We start from the raw sequence: 16,822 nt of genomic DNA, 5'->3' as shown, positions 1-16,822 counted from the left end.
CATTTCTAAAGTGAGGAGGCATGGATCTCCTGTTTGTGCTTCTGGGAGCTTCGAGATGAAAAATCCTAATACGGAAAGGTCTGATGAGACGCACAGGGCATAGAATCGTGGGGAGGGGGCTAACTGTAGGGCCACTGTAGCCTGTGGCGTGCATATGTGTGGCTGCAGGGACTCCTCCTGGTGCGACTCTGTGTAAATTGCATCCAATTCACTTCTAAAAATCAGCTGTTCTTCTTTCAGATCACCCAAGAAGCGGGTGAGTTCATGATTACATTTCCTTACGGCTACCACGCCGGATTCAACCACGGCTTCAACTGTGCCGAGTCCACCAACTTCGCCACACTGCGGTGGATTGACTACGGCAAGATGGCCACCCAGGTAAGCCCCCTGCGTCTTGAGGCTTCTTAGCTAGGGGAAAGCAGAGGAATGTGGCCTGGGAGTGGTGCCTGCAGAGGGGAACAAGAAGTGTGTGGCGCAGAGGCCATGCTGGTGCCCTGCAGGCTGTGGGTCGCATATTTGGAGCCATCCTCGGGAGCACTCCCTGCTTCCCCTGCAGAGTTCAGATGCCCGACGCTTTTCCTTTCGTTTGGCTTTACCAGGGTTTAGCGCTAGATGCCCGTCAGTGCCTTGCCTAAGCGGCTTTCTCCTGAGTTAGGGTTTGCGAACTTGTCTGTTATTGACTGTGGTTCCATCCGCAGCATATAGAATGCCAAATCCGGGTTAGGCCTCTCGAGGGAAAGGTGGCCGTGTAATTTGTCCAACAAACAACAAAACTCACCAATTTATGCAACCACAGTAGATATACTCAAAGCATAAATGGCCACAAACCAACCAAGGTTTTCCTTGACGGTCCCACGTGGTCATCCACTCTTCAGGGAGCCAATTTATGCATGATCCAAAAAAACTCATGAAAACGGGAACAGTATTTCCGGAATCACACGGTTTCATATAAGATATACTTCATCAGCCCAATGAACCATTATAATCGCTCATGAATTGGAGACCACCTGTCAAGGAACATCTTTGTTGTTCTTCCAGAGACTGGAATTTGGCCTTTTGCTTCTTAATCATCACATGGACACTATTTGTCTTTGGTTATAATGGCCATCTGTCAGCAATGCTGATTCTATGACCTTAGGCAGTTCATGAGAGGGAGGGCATCTTGGCCATCTTCTGGGCATGGAGTAGGGGTCGCTGGGGGTGTGGGGGAAGGTGGTTGTGAAATTCCTGCATTGTGCAGGGGGTTGGACTAGATGACCCTGGTGGTCCCTTACAACTCTATGATTCTATTCTATGATTCTATTTACATACATGTAGGGTATCAATGAGTATATGCTAATAAGAAATACATAGCATATTGTTTATGAATAAGTTGGTTTGTGGCCTTTTATGCTTTATTTCGTGTAATTTGTGCTGCAGATGAGAGAGAGGGGGTAGGGGATGCCCATTCCCAAGGCTGGCTCGCCATTTGCAAGCCACCCTTCTTGCTCCATAACAGGGATCATGAACGGGCTGCCTCATAAATGTATTTCTGTATCTGCCCTCCGCTCCGGCTCACACAGGTGAGCACGGGGAGGAAATGCAGGTGGATGGAAAGGCAGTTTTGTTGTGACTTCTCACCCCGACCTCAGAATGGGCTGCAGCAGCTACTAATTACTGTTCCCTGGGGGTGAAATCCAACAGAATGTTTTGCTTTTGGGGGGGGGTGTCTGTTGCCCTGATTGCTCGCAACAGACTGGAGACATGTTTGAAAACCTGGCAGCCTCTCCCGCTCCAGCCTCCCCGCCGCGCTGCCTGGCGACTTGGCAGCGTTTGAAGCCGCGGTTCCGTCTGCTGTCTTCCACCCGGCGTACACTGCCGAGCTGCCCACCAGGCCGTCCCCGCTCGCTTCAAAATTAATTGGTGCTGCTAGTTCATCACCACGAGCGGCTGTTTATGAAGCCACGGAAGTGTACTCCGTGGAGGCGTCAACATGCGCTGCGCCTCCTTTGGCATCCTGAATCTTTTGTAGAAGCTGGCTGAGAACTCCCAGATTATCACTAGTCCAAATGGCTTTTATTTCCTCCCTCCCTCCTCCTGTACCTTCTCTTTTACCAGACTGATACAATCTACTCTGCCTCTGCTCAGGACTCCACTTCCCTTGCAGAGAGGTACGCAAACGGTTCCTCTTTTCTCCCATATGTCGCCTCTTCACTACCTGAGCAGGCGCAGATAAGTTGTACGTAGTGGTCACCCATCATAGCAAGCTCATCCTTTGTGAAGCAAAGCCTATCTCTGGAGAACGGGGGGTGAGATGTGTCCTCTCATTTTTTTCCCTTTCCCCCCAGTAATTCTTAGCCCTGCTTCTCCAGGGGCCTATTACAAACTGACAGATTTTTGACATCTGAACTCTCCACGCTGGTTCTAAAATAAATCCTCCCCTCAATTCCACAGAAGTAAATCTTGACAATTTTCTTTCCCATCGACATAACTTGGCGGAGATGTTCAGCCGTTTGATGGAAATTCCGTTGGGCATCGAGATACGGCTCGGAGCAGGAGGGGAATTTAATCAGGCAGGGCCCCCGTTTTGGCTTGTCTCGTTTGACGATTGGCTTTTTGTCTTCGTGGATCCTCCTCCTGGCACGGGAGGGGTATTGGTCGACATAGCCAAGTAGTTTATGGGAAGCTCGGGAACTTGCTTGAACAGTGTTTATTAGTGTTCCACTAGAACAGGGTGAATTGCCCATAAAGGGACACCTGTGGCTCTGTGCCTGGAGCCTGTGTTGGTCATTTCCCAAGGGGTCTTTCTCACTGGGTGTGCCTACGGCTTGCATTCTTGTTCACAAAATTAATTCTCGCAGGTAAGCCTTGTAGTTCTTTTAACAAATCCTTAACATGCTTTCACTTCTTTTGCTGGGAAAAAATTACCCAAAGGAGCATCTCTCCGTAACTGGAGACTGCTAAGAAGAAGCATTGGTTTTTATACCCCTATTTTCTCTACCTTTAAGGAGTCTCAAAGCAGCTTACAATCTCAGTTCTCAGTTCTTTATTATAACAGTCCACAACCAGTAGGTACATAAAGGAAACATTAATTACAGAAAGAATAAAATTTATATACAACTGATCTTTGTAAACACATTTGCAGCTTGTAATGCTCCTAGCTTGTGTTCAAAAACAAAACTGGGTAGAGCCTAATAAAAGGGGTTGAAGAAGAAGAGTTGGTTTTTATACCCCAATTTTCTCTAAGGAGCCTCAATCTGTCTTACAATCGTGTTCCCTTCCTCACAACAGACACCTTGTGAGGTAGGTGGGGCTGAGAGAGTTCGGAGAGAACTGTGACTGGCCCAGGGTCACCCAGCAGGCTTCATGTGGAGGAGTGGGAAATCAAACCCGGTTCTCCAGGTCCACCGCTCTTAACCACTACGCCATGCTGGCTCTTAATTGGCTCTTAAGCGGCATGAACATTCCCAAAGTAGGGCTTTCTCCCAGGATCCCAAACTCACTCTCTCTCTGTGATTGTGGGTGTGTGATTTACTACAAGAAGAAGAGTTGGTTTTTATATGCCGACTTTCTCTACCACTTGGGAAAGAATCATCACCTTCTCTTCCCCTCCCCACAACAGACACCCTAGGAGGTAAGTGGGGCTGAGAGAGCTCTAAGAGAGCTGTGACTAGCCCAAAGTCACCCAGCAGGCTTCATGTGTAGGAGTGGGAAAACCAACCCGGTTCACCAGATTAGCTTCCTCGGGAGGTGGTGAGCTCTCCTTCCCTGGAGGTTTTTAAGCAGAAGCTAGATGGCCATCTGTCAGCAATGCTGATTCTGTGACCTTAGGCAGATGATGAGAGGGAGGGCATCTTGGCCATCTTCTGAGCATGGAGTAGGGGTTACTGGGGGTGTGGGGGGAGAGGAGGTAGTTGTGAATTTCCTGCATTGTGCAGGGGGTCGGACTAGATGACCCTGGTGGTCCCTTCCAACTGGATGATTATAAGTTATAACTCAATTTTGCAGTGGAGGTGAAGCCGTAAGGGGAAAAGCCAGCAAGTCAAAAGAGATTATGTGACTTAGGCATCTCCCCCCCCCCCACAAAAAAATGGTGAAGCGAATTTTACGGGAGGCTTTAAAGACCACGATCGTGTCTGTGCTGTGACCTCGCACGCCAGGTTTTCGGCCCCGCGTCTTTCGGGTTCATTGTTGCCGACCCTGGAAAATGGCAGTTTGTCATGGAAATTCTGACAGGAGTCTTAACTACGGCGATGCCAGCAGGCAATTGCTCTAATATTAAAAGCGATTTTGGGCTCAGCCATGTGTTCACAAACAAGTGACATTTGGGAAGTGGCGCCTTCAGATCGAGCTCCCTGCTTACATTGTCGGGCGCCGTAGCGTGAAATTACTGAACAAGCAGCGAGGGGAGCGTCTCAGTGCCACTCCGGGCAGAGGGAAGTCAGAGAGGGGAAGCAGGCGTCCCGCTTTATTCTTTGGCTGCATGAACTTTATGTAAACGGAGCTGAGTAAACTGTATTGTTTGCGGGCTTCCTGGAGGCACCTGGTTGACCACTGTGTGTAAACAGACTCCTGGACTTGATGGGCCTTGGTCTGATCCAGAAGGGCTTTTCTTATGTTCTTATGGAGGACGGGGCTATCCATGGCCACTAGTCAAAATGGATACTAGTCATGATGCATCCCTATTCTCTCCGGTATTAGAGGAGCGGGCCTATTATATGAGGTGCTGCTGCAGTCGTCTTGTTTGTGGGCTTCCTAGAGGCACCTGGTTGGCCACTGTGTGTCAACAGACTGCTGGACTTGATGGGCCTTTGTCTGATCCAGCAGCACCTTATGTACTTACGTTTTTACTTTGGTCACACTATGGGAAGAGAAAACTCGCTGGAAAAGACAAGGGCCTTGAAGGCAGCAGGAAAAGAGGAAGATCCAACATGAAATGGATTGACTCAATCAAGGAAGGAAAGTCCCTCCATTTGCAAGACCTGAGCAAGGCTGTTTGCATGTTTTGGAGTTATTAATTCATAAGGTCACCATAAATCAGAAGTGACTTGATGACCCATACAGACACGCACGATAATATGTCTGTGCTGCGGCATTTGTGCCTCTGCCCTGGTTCATTCACATTCACACGTGTGAGTTAACAGTCCCCTATACTGCTTCATCTCTTAGCTTTCTCTTCCCGAACTATTCAGAGATATGGCACTCTCCAGTGCCCGTCCCAAGAGCCTGAAATGAAAACTGGTGTGTGTGTGTGTGTATGTGTGTGTGTCTATGTGTGTGTGCCGGGCGCAAATATTGTCTCTTTCAAAATGAAGAGTGAAATACTTTAAAAAGCAATAGTTTTGAAGAATGGTGTCATATCGTGTTTGCACTGCTGCAAATCCCTTAGAGCCAAGATTCAAAGTGGGCGGCATTAGTGGTAACTAGTGTTGACTGGCGAATACTGCAGACGGCTGAGCATCTTCTGGTGTTTGGTCGAGAAGCGCAATCTGGGGAGCCAGGGAGCGTCTCCTCCCGTGACAGAGTGGCATGAGGCCTTTATGTAACGCAGCCTCCAGCCCCTCTCGCCTCTTTCTTGCCGCTGGTTACTCCCATCTTCTGCCGCAACTGAAAGAATCTTTTGAATTTTTGAAAACACGCACAATCAAAGAAACACACGAGCCTGAAAAGGGTGGAGGAGCCCGATTCCATTCATGCTCTCGAGCTTTCTGTTTCTTGAAGTCCAGGAAGCCCCAAGTGAAATTTTAGAATAGGACGCTATGGATAGTTTCAAACATTCCTACAAGAGAGAGATTTTAACACTATACCAAGAATATTTTATGTCTTGTGCTAGCATAGGTCATAAACCTAGCGCACAAATATTTGCTGTCCTTATTTATGATTTGACGGTTACTGTGATACTGTGGTATACTGTCTCATACATGATTACTCGGAAACAAATCCCATAAGAACATAAGAAAGGCTATGCTGGATCAGACCCAGGCCCATCAAATCCAGCAGTCTGTTCACACGGGCCAACCAGGTACCTCCAGGAAGCTCACAAACAAGACAGCTGCAGCAGCATTATCCTACCCGTGTTCCACGGCACTTAATATAATAGGCATGCTCCTACTGAGTTAACAGGGGCTTATTCCCAGGTAAGTTTGTGTATAGGAAGGCACGGCTGCTCTTTTTGGTGATGCAATGACATTGAACTCAAAGGCACTGAATATCTAAATTTGCAGCTGCTCCATTGTAGAGATGCTGAAGCTGCCCTGCATGATCCTGGGACCAGATGAAACACCCTTCCCTTGGTTTACTGCAAGGTTTCCATTTCCTGCTTTCCCTGGCTCCTGAGTTTCACAGCCAGCAGAAGCCAAAAGATACTTCAGGATCTCAAGAGGGCAGCAGCTTGCAGCTCCGCCTTTAATGCCGGGTTGTTTTGGTTCCTCGGTGGAACAGGCTTCCTCGGGAGGTAGTGAGCTCTCCTTCCCTGGAGGTTTTTAAGCAGAGGCTAGGTGGCCATCTGTCAGCAATGCTGATTCTATGACCTTAGGCAGATGATGAGAGGGAGGGCACCTTGGCCATCTTCTGGGCATGGAGTAGGGGTCACGGGGGTTGTGGGGGGGAGGTAGTTGTGCGTTTCCTGCATTGTGCAGGGGGGTTGGACTAGTTGACCCTGGTGGTTCCTTCCAATTCTATGATTGGTCATCTAGTACAACCCCCTGCACAATGCAGGACATTCACAACTGCCTACCCTCCCCACACCCCCAGTGACCACTACTTCAAGCCCAGAAGATGGCAGAAAAAACCCAGCAACTCTCCAGGATCCCTGGCCAATCTGGCCTGGAGGAAAACTGCTTCCTGACCCCAAAGCAGCGATCGGCATTACCCTGGGCATGTAAGAAAGGGCCATGAGAGTCAAACAGTGACACAACCCTTCCTGCCCTCCCTCTCATGATCTGCCTAAGTTAACATTTGATAAGAACATTTCATAGATTTTGTAACCCCCCCCCCTCCTGGTTTAAAGAGGCAGAAACCAGTTCCCTCCATGATTTCAATTTCTGGAACTCTTGCATTTCCGTTGCTGCAGATGGGCTGGACATCTTTTGCCAGAGCATTCCTGAGTTACCCAGGCTTGAATGATCCTGCGCAAGCCTAAAGCTAGCAGCACTAATAACTCTCTGGGTGGAAAGTACTGCCAGCTACAGCAGACCCCTGCGCTGCACAAAAGCACACAGAGGGAGTGTAATTATTGCCTCATTAGAAGTTGGTTCTGCCCTAATTGTAAGTGACAGTAATAACAGGAAATGAACTCATAAAGGTGCAAAATTGGCTATTTTGAGAAAGAGAGTTACCCGTACTCCTAGAAGAAGAGTTGGTTTTTATATGCCGACTTTCTCTACCACTTAAGGAAGAATCAAACCAGCTTATAAATGTTAGTTTTCCCACACCTGTGAGTGACATTGCACTTGGATGCGACCTTAGTTTCCACAGTTTAGTACAGGAGCTGGTATGCGCTCATGTGGGAGGGGGAGAGGAGGTTGTCTGCTCATGCACCCCCCCCCCCAAGAGAGCGAAGCAGGAATATTTGGCTAGAAAGCAGGAAGCAGCTTTCCCTTCTCAGCTGCTCACCGACAGGTCATTGTTCCATAGTCCAAGAGATTAGCACAAGGCATGCCCCTTTCTCTCTTTATGGGTATTGTGTGTTGCGCATGAACACATGAAGCTGCTTTCTGCCGAATCCGACCCTCGGTCCATCAAAGTCAGTATACTCAAGTCAGTATACTCAAAGTGAGTATACTCAGACTGACAGCTGCTCTCCAGGGTCTCAGGCAGGGGCCTTTCACATCACCTGCTTGCCCAGGCCCTTTAACTGGAGATGCTGGGGATTGAACCTGGGACCTTCTGCATGCCAAGCAGATGCTCTTCCACTGAGACACACCTCCTCCCCATTCCTTGAACTTGTGCTGTGCTTAGGTAAGCAAATCTCAGACAGCAGTGGGCTCAGATAATATGGTAGCTTTTATTGGACCAGAGTCAGTTGATACAGAGTGCAGGTTTTTGAATTTCAAGCTCTTGTGTAAGCAGTATGAGAAGCTCAGTCTGGGATGCATACGTTCTCTGTGTGTCTTTCTCTCACACACACAATCACTCGCACACAAGGGAAGCTTGCAATGGTATTCCTAGTAATGGGCTATTACAAAGCAGAAAACATTTCCCTCGTTGGGGAGTGGGAGTCCCTGGGATCTCCAGTTAAAGGGACTAAGCAAGTAGGTGATAGGAAAGACCTGTGCCTGAGACCCTGGAAAGCCGCTGCCAGACTGAGTAGACAATACTGACTTTGATGGACCAAGGGTCTGATTCAGTATAAGGCAGCCTTGTGTGTTCAGTTGTCTCCTTCACAGAGCTAGATTGCAAATGGGTGAAAACATTACCCTTTCTTAAAACATTCTGTCTTTGCGGAGTGTGGGATAATGAGGATGGGTCTCTTAGGCCGGAGTCCCTGATTCCTTGTCCCAGCCCGCTCCATTCTTCCTTGTATCCAAGCCCCCAAAGGCCCTTTTGGGCCTGCAGGTGCTGCTTCAGCCCTTGTTAGCTGGTTAGTAACCTTCCTTTCTCCTCCTCTTTGTCTCAAGAGGTGTGTGTTGGTTCCTCGACGCTGGGTTCTGTCAAGAGCCGCTGCCTGTCTGCCCGCCCGCCTGTTTCTGAGTCGAGCGTTAGAATTAATTTCTCGCTCCCCGACCCTTACAGAATGCAGCAGCGGGGACTCTGTCAAAAAATGCCTCCTTGCACAGCAAGGCTTGCTCTGTAAGTAACAGGTAACGTCTCGCTGTTTACTCTGTGCTTAATTTTATTTTTTTTGCATTGCTTCAAATCCTGTCTCTCCTTGGCTGCTCGCGGATTGCTCATTACGGCGTCTGTCACGCAGCGATAATGCCGCAACGGCGATAGTGTTGAGATGCCGCTCCGCTCCTCTTCCCCTGCTCGTCCATTTTCTTCCTTTTCGATAAGCTTTCTGAGCCGTTGCTTTGAGGAAATTAATAAACAAGCCAAAACCCTTCAGTCGTTTTGCCTCCCCCCTATTAGCAGCCTTTGACTCGTGGTTCTGTTGGACCTCCTCTCTGGGCTCTTGCCTGTTTCAGGAGTGGGGGGTGGGGGTTTCAGCCAGCCGAGTTCCAAAACGCAGCTGTGCAGTGAAAGATTGTTAATAAAAGGTGTTCAAAGACGGTTATGCGTCCCAGGCCTTATCCCAGGTTGAGGTTCCCGTGGAAGTGCTGGATCCCCATCGGCAAAGGTGTCGGACAAAGATGTATTTTCATAGAATCACAGAATCACAGAGTTGGAAGGGACCACCAGTGTCATCTAGTCCAACCTCCTGCACAAGGAAGGACATTCACAACTACCTTCCCCCCCACACCCCCAGTGACCCCTACTCCATGCCCAGAAGATGGCCAAGATGCCCTCCCTCTCATGAACTGCCTACAGTCACAGAATCAGCATTGCTGACAGATGGCCATCTAGCCTCTGCTTCAAAACCTCCAGGGAAGGAGCATTTACCACCTCCCGAGGAAGCCTGTTCCGCTGAGGAACCACTCTAACTGTTAGGAAATTCTTCCTAATGTCTAGACGGGAACTCTTTTGATTTCATTTCAACCCGTTGGTTCTAGTCCAACCTTCTGGGGCAACAGAAAACAACTCGGGACCCTTCTCTATATGACAGCCCTTGATGGACTTGAAGTTGGTTATCATATCCTCTCTCAGTCTTCTCCTCTTCAGGCTAAACATACGCAGCTCCTTCAACCTTTCCTCATAGGACTTGGTCTCCAGACCCCTCTTGTCTCTTCAATCTGTATGCAAAATGTATCATAAGGGGAAAGTTGGATTAGATTTAGATGAAGGTGGAGGCAGCATGACCCTGCGCCAGCGTAAATGCCCACTTATCACAGTATAAGGGGCACTTACGATGGCGTGGAGGGCATTCCCGTTGACGCCTGGACGCTGTAGAGCTGCGTGGGGCTCCCCCGCCGGTACAGCCTCTCCGGGTAGTAAATACCGGAAGAGAACTGCGGCACCGGCATGGGGTGGTGGTGTTCCTAGGGACGGAGCTGACTTGTCAGCTTCCTAACCCCTAACCCCAGTCAAAGATAGATACAGAATGAGGCTGTTGCCATGGATTCAGAAAGTCCACTCTGGCCCCACTGAAGTTACAGTGACCGTTGTGGGTATGGGGTTGCTGTGCTCATTGAGCGGTCTCTGAGAGCCAGTGTGGTGTAGTGGTTAAGAGTGGCGGACTCTAATCTGGAGAACCAGGTTCGATTCCCCCGCTCTTCCCCATGAAGCCTGCTGGGTGACCTTGGGCCAGTCACAGTTCTCTCCAAACTCTCTCAGCCCCTCCTATCTCACAGGCTATCTGTTGTGTGGAGAGGAAGGTGATTGTAAGCATCATAGCTATGCAACATCTTTTGGAGACAGCCGAAGACAGTTTTATTTGCTACTGGATTTGGTTAAAGCCATTCTTTTTTAATTTTGGTTTTATGTATTCTTATGTACTGTACTTTTATTTACATTGTAAGCCTCTTTGATCTCCATAGGCAAGAAAAGCAGACAATAAAGGCTTTAAATAAATAAATGTGGAAATTTGTCTTCATGGCAAATTCCTGTGCTGATGGTATAGGAGACAGGACAGGGACGGGAAGAGGAAGCTGTGAAGTTCTGTTCCCTTAGTGAGAAACAGATTTATGTGTGTCATAAGTAGGGTTCACATTGGACAAACAGGCCAGTCCCTGCAACAAAGTTTAAATGGACTCAGACCAGCAGCAGCTCCCCAGGGTCTCAGGCAGAGGTCTTTCACATCACCTGCTTGCCTAGTCCCTTTAACTGGAGATGCCGGGGACTGAACCTAGGACCTTCTGCATGCCAAGCAGATGCTCTACCTCTGAGCCACGGCCCCTCTCCAGGGTCTTGGGCAGAAGTCTTTCCCGTCCCTTTAACTGGAAATGCCGGGGATTGAACCTGGGACCTTCTGCATGCCAAGCAGATGCTCTGCCACTGAGCCACAGCCCCTCCCTGTCGTAGGAATTGTTAAGGCTGTGCATGCTAGAGGGACCGGTCTCCTTTCTGCTTCTTCTAAAAGGCTTTTTTGCTGAAGCAGCAATTTGCTTCTGGGAACTCTTGTGCATTATTATTGGGTCTCCCCCCCCCTCCTGCTGCCCCCATACATCAGGCTTTCTATTTCTTTTGCAAACCTTGACTGGAAATTGGTGGATGAGAGCAATTTCTTCTTCTCCCTATTACATTAATAGTAGCAAGTGCTGGAAGATGATAACATCTGTGCTACCTCAGTCTTATATTTTCGTGGCTTCATTTTTATCTCCCATTTGCTCCTAAGAGGCCTTAAAATTATCTATCTCAATACAGAATGGGGTCAATTTCCTCCTCGCATCGCCTGACTCCCGTTTTATGCACTGGGCACAAGTGGCATTCATCTCTCCTTCTCCCTCTCTTTGACAAGCTGTTCATCACCGATCTCTGTTCTCATATTTTCAGTTCCAGGACTAATGCGCAGGGTTTTTTTTTTTTTTTTAAGCTTGTTTCGTTTAGTCCTCAGTGCTGCGAGTCGCCCATTTTGTGGGATTCTTGTTAAGAGGCCCTATTAGTGCAAAGGGTTACTTTAGTTGATGCATTTGAACCCCTGCAGTGTTCGCACTGCCCTGACCTGGATAGCCCCAGGCTAGCCTGATCTCTCAGGTCTCGGAAGCTAAGCATGGTCGGCCCTGGTTAGTACTTGGATGGGAGACCACCAAGGAAGTCCAGGGTTGCTACACAGAGGCAGGCAATGACAAACCACCTCTGAATGTCTCTTGTCCTGACCTGGGTGGCCCAGGCTAGCCCGGTCTCGTCATATCTCAGAAGCTAAGCAGGGTTGGCCCTGGTTAGTATTTGGATGGTCCAAAGAAACAACAGGTTCGTGACGCGGAGGCAGGCAATGGCAAACCACCTCCCAACGCCTTTTGCCTTGAAAACCCTATGGGGTCGCCATAAGTCAGCTGTGACTTGACGGCACTCCCCCCCCCCAAAAAAAAAAGTGTTCTCACTGAAGGCTGGTTCATGCCTGGCCCCAACATGTAGAGTCAGTACCAGCAGCTGGAGGCTGCTGAGCTAAACTCAGCTGGTTTCCAAGCTGGGAGATGTGAGTGGTGGGCAGAACAGCGTCAGTGGCAGCAGGCTTGACGGCAGCCCGTGTTGGAAGGGCTAGGGGCTGACTCGCCACTTTTCCAGCGCAGATGACATTTCCATGACGCGTCCCCAGCACATGGCACAACACATCATCACACGATCATGTTAAGCAGCCTTCAAGTGTAGGCCCTGGCCCCACCTTAGCGGTCTGCTCCTCTCTGTGTGTGAATGGTCCCCAGGTTCACGCTGGATGCATCCACCTTTAGGGTGGTGTGTAAAAAGCAGACAAAACCGCTGTGAGCAATGACTTGGAAAGGAGGAGGAAACAGGTGTTATGAACCCCAGTTAAAAGAAGAAGAAAAAACATATAAGCTCAGTTCCTGAGCAGCTTGTATTTTCAAGCATGAGGGTTATATAATTATCTCGGAACGTTAACTCAGTAGGACCTCACCGAAATGCTTCTGTCAACTACAAGCGGTGCAGAGGAGACCTCTAGGATAGCTTTATTTGACTTGGGGAGGGGCCGTGGCTCAGTGGCGCAACATCTGCTTGGCATGCAGAAGGTCCCAGGTTCAATCCCCAGCACCTCCAGTTAAAGGAACCAGGCAAGTAGGTGATGGGAAAGACCTCTGCCTGAGACCCAGGTGAGCCGCTGCCGGTCTGTGTAGACAATACTTACTTTGACGGACCAAGGGACTGATTCAGTATAAGGCAGCTTCGTGTGTTTATGTGACTTTGCTGAACATGATTCTCCTTCGGGACCTTGGAAGTAGGAATTGAAGAAGTTACTTTAGCTTTGGTGGTAGCCCTTGGGCTGCGTCGTAGAGTGCTGAAATTTGATTGATTCTGATCTCCGCCAAAAGGCTGGGGGTCCCGAATCGCACACAGTATTCGTTCTAGCATTTTGGGTGTGCTATTTTTCCTTGCAAAATGATTGAAAACATTGAAAAGTGAGGAAGAAAAGGCCTTGTGCATGGAAGCTCAGTCATGGCAGCAGTCATGGCAGCAGGTCTGTCGCAGCCGAGAGGGAGGCATAGCCAGCTAGATGGGAAGGCAGACAGGTAGACAGGTGTGTGCAGTACAGCAGCCCACCGGCCTGTCAAAAGAAGAGCTGCTCAGGCTAAATCTAGTCTCGGCTAAAGGTTTTTGCATGGCCAGATGAAACCCCATTGACTTTGGGTGTGGGTGTCCCCCTGGCAACTGCTCAATTAAGCTGCATCGGTTGCACTCTCATGCAATGGCTAACAGGTCAGCCACCCCCTCTTCTGCTCTCCGGGCACCAAGTTGGAGGAAGAAAGGCAGGTAGATGCGGCTGCCAGTCTTCATTCACAGGCCTTGCAAGAGCGTAGAAGAAGAAGAAGGGTTGGTTTTTATATCCTGGTTTTCTCTACTGTTAAGGAGTCTCAAGAGAGCCCCATGGCGCAGAGTAGTAAGCTGCAGTACTGCAGTCAAAAGCTCTGCTCACAACCTGAGTTCAATCCCGACAGAAGTTGGTTCAGGTAGTTGGTTCAAGGTCGACTCAGCCTTCCATCCTTCTGAAGTCGGTAAAATGAGGACCCAGCTTGCTGGGGGTCAAATGTAGATGACTGGGGAAGGCAATGGCAAACCATCCCGTAAACACAGTCTGCCTAGTAAACGTCGGGATGTGACGTCACCCCATGAGTCAGTAGTGACCTGGTGCTTTACCTTTAAGGAGTCTCAAACTAGCTTACAATCTCCTTCCCTTCCTCTCCCCACAACAGACACCTTGTGAGGTAGGCGGGGCTGAGAGAGCTTGGAGAGAACCGTGACTGGCCCAAGGTCACCCAGCTGGCTTCGTGGGGAGTGGGGAAACCAACCCGGTTCACCAGATTAGCGTCTGCCGCTCAGGTGGAGGAGTGGGGAATCAAACCCAGATCTCCAGATTAAAGTCCACACTTAACCACTACACCTCGCTGGTGTATACGAACAGTGTAAATTGAAAGCATAAATCCCTTGGATAATCTTGTGCCATATACCTCTTAGCTTTCATATGAACATGGCCGTAGACACTTCTCAAGGGGGTCATTTGAGAGAACACTCCTTGCCTCTTCTCCCCCTCCCTGTTTGCCCCTCTTTGTTTTTCCGCCTGCCTCCTCAGTTCCTTATCTGACATTCAAGATTTCTGCTAAAATCCCCCTCGTCCTACAGTTAGAATAAATGAAGCAATTTAGCACTTATTTCCACAGCATGGAATTAGGCGGCCGAGAGAGTGGAGTGGAACACACGGAGCCTTGGATATTCTAAATTCAGCATTCGAGGCCGTTTTAACAAGGAGAGGGAACTATGCTAATGCCCAACCTTTTTCTTCCTTGTGTTTTTTTAAACATTAATTATTTCCTGAATAAATTTTACAGATTGGTTCTGCTGCTTCCAAGGTTTGCTTGCTTCTCCCTGTTTGGTTAATCAGTTTGCTTGCTTTGGATGATTACCCAGGCAGTGTGCCCCGGGGGCGGGGGGGGGGGATGAGGCAGCTCTCGTGAAAAGGAAAGTGTCGACTCCTCCTGACCCACTTGAATCCAGGATGCCGAGATCGCTCTCTTCTCTGCCTCACCGCCCATCTGATTTGCGGGGCTGAAGAGGTCGCCTGCTTTGCGGCTAGATAAAGCACTAACCGCTAACTGAAAGATGGCTCGGCCCCGGGTTGTTGCCTCCTCGGCTTATTCTCTGCCCACCAGCAGGAAATCACTCGTACTGCCCTTGTACAAATCTATGGTGAGACCACACTTGGAATACTGTGTGCAGTTCTGGCCACCACACCTAAAAAAAGGATATTGCAGAGCTTGAGAAGGTGCAGAAAAGAGCAACCAAAATGATCAGGGGGCTAGAGCAACTGCTTTATGAGGAGCGGTTAAAATGTTTATGGCTCTTTAGCTTGAAAAAAAGGTGGTTAAGGGGAGACATGATAGAGATCTGTAAAATTACTCATGGTATGGAGAAAATGGACAGGCAGAAGCTTTTCTCCCTCATAATACTGGTACGCAGGGTCATCTGCTGAAGCTGGAGGGTGAGAGATTCAAAACAGATAAAGGAAGTTTTTCATCACACAATGCAATTGTGGAACTCCCTGCCCCAGGATGTGGTGATGGCTGCCAACTTGGAAGGCTTTAAGAGGGGAGTGGACATGTTCATGGAGGAGAAGGCTATCCATGGCTACTAATCATGATGCACACCTGTTCTCTCCAGGATCAGAGGAGCATGCCTATTATATTAGATGCCGTGGAACACAGGCAGGGGAACACAAGAAAGGCCCTGCTGGATCAGGCCGAGGCCCATCAAGTCCAGCAGTCTGTTCACATAGTGGCCAACCAGGAGCCTCTTGGAAGCCCACAAACAAGACAACTGCAGCAGTATTATCTTGCCTGTGTTCCAAAGCACCTAATATATTCAGCATGCTCATCTGATCCTGGAGATAATAGGTATGCATCATGATTAGTATTCATTTTGACTAGTAGCCATGGATAGCCCTCTCTTCCATGAACATGTCCACTCCCTTCTTAAAGTCTTAGAACATAAGAGCATCAGTAAAGCCCTGCTGGATCAGACCCAGGCCCATCAAGTCCAGCAATCTGTTCACACAGCAACCAAACGTGTCTCTGGGAAGCCCACAAGCAAGACAACTGCAGCAGTGTTATCCTGCCTGTGTTCCACAGCACCTAATATAATGACTTGGATGGGGGGGGGTGTGCATGGAGCCAGCTGTCTTCAGAATATGGCTCCTGTTGCTGATTAGGGATCCTTTTGGAATCTAAAACCCTACCCTCCCCCATAAGAGACAGCAGCTGCTCCGCACCCCCTTGCAGGCTTCTGCGGCTTTCGCTTGCTCCGAACTCTACAGGAGTCCTCCAGCGCTGTTACCGGTGCAATTTAAACATGTCTTTATTGTACTGGAGTTGGGAGCCGGCTTGCTCAGTAGAAACGTTTCAGGATTTCTGCAGCAAGAAGAAAATAAGGCTGTGGGTGGGGGGCAGGAGGGCAAACTGAAGGACCTCCTGCACATGCTTCCTTCCCTTTCGAGTGATAAATGTGTGCATTAAAGTGGTGTCACTACAGCCAAGAAGCATGTTCTCCGTTTGCAGTGCTCCTCCAGCCTCTGTTTAAATCACTCGGCTGCTTAGCCTGACCTCTTCCCCCCCCCCCCACTCCTCTTTCCCTTTCCCTCCAGGCCCTAAATCCGGAAAACAATTCTTGCTTCCCCCCTCCCGCCCGCCGCCTTTGTTAGCGGTGCGGCTGGCAGTTTTATCGTCAGCTGCCTTGTCTGCTGAAATTGGTGTGACAGGGCTGGCGGTGCTGGCAGGGGGGGGGGGCTCCGAAGAGAAGAGAGAGGACAGGAAGAGCCGATCCAGCCCTTTCAGAGGGGTGTAAAGCAAGCAGGGGTGACTGCGTGTGTTTCCGCGGGAGGGGATGTGCTGAATATCTGCTGAAGCGCAGTGGAGCGCCCCCTGCTGGCGAGCAGCTCCATGGGCAACTGCAGAGTTCTGGATGGCAGCAGAGGTTTTATGCCGTACCAGGTCCAGAGAAAAAGATTTCTGCACCCGCGCACAATGCGCCAAGTGTTCCTGTTCACATGCGCTGTTGCTCTCTGCACAGGTCTGCCAGCCAAGCCCGAGACCCTGGGGACCTTTTAAGCGATAGGAGGGTGGTTCAGTGTGAGAAAGAGCCACTT

The 16,822-nt window shown here is 49.4% G+C and overlaps 1 protein-coding gene across 1 annotated transcript in view; it reads left to right on the top strand.

The window, feature by feature from the left end:
* KDM4B (lysine demethylase 4B) overlaps positions 1-16,822 on the top strand; it is a 200,668-nt gene that overhangs the window by 98,398 nt on the left and 85,448 nt on the right. The window contains exon 7 of the mRNA XM_056867633.1: positions 241-378. Within this exon, the coding sequence (XP_056723611.1) occupies positions 241-378 (138 nt within the window). The remainder of the gene's footprint in view (positions 1-240; positions 379-16,822) is intronic.

Source organism: Euleptes europaea, chromosome 2, assembly GCF_029931775.1.
Source record: "Euleptes europaea isolate rEulEur1 chromosome 2, rEulEur1.hap1, whole genome shotgun sequence".
Taxonomy (NCBI): domain Eukaryota; kingdom Metazoa; phylum Chordata; class Lepidosauria; order Squamata; family Sphaerodactylidae; genus Euleptes; species Euleptes europaea.
The sequence above is the reverse complement of the archived record's forward strand: the minus strand, read 5'-3'. Positions and strand labels throughout refer to the sequence as shown.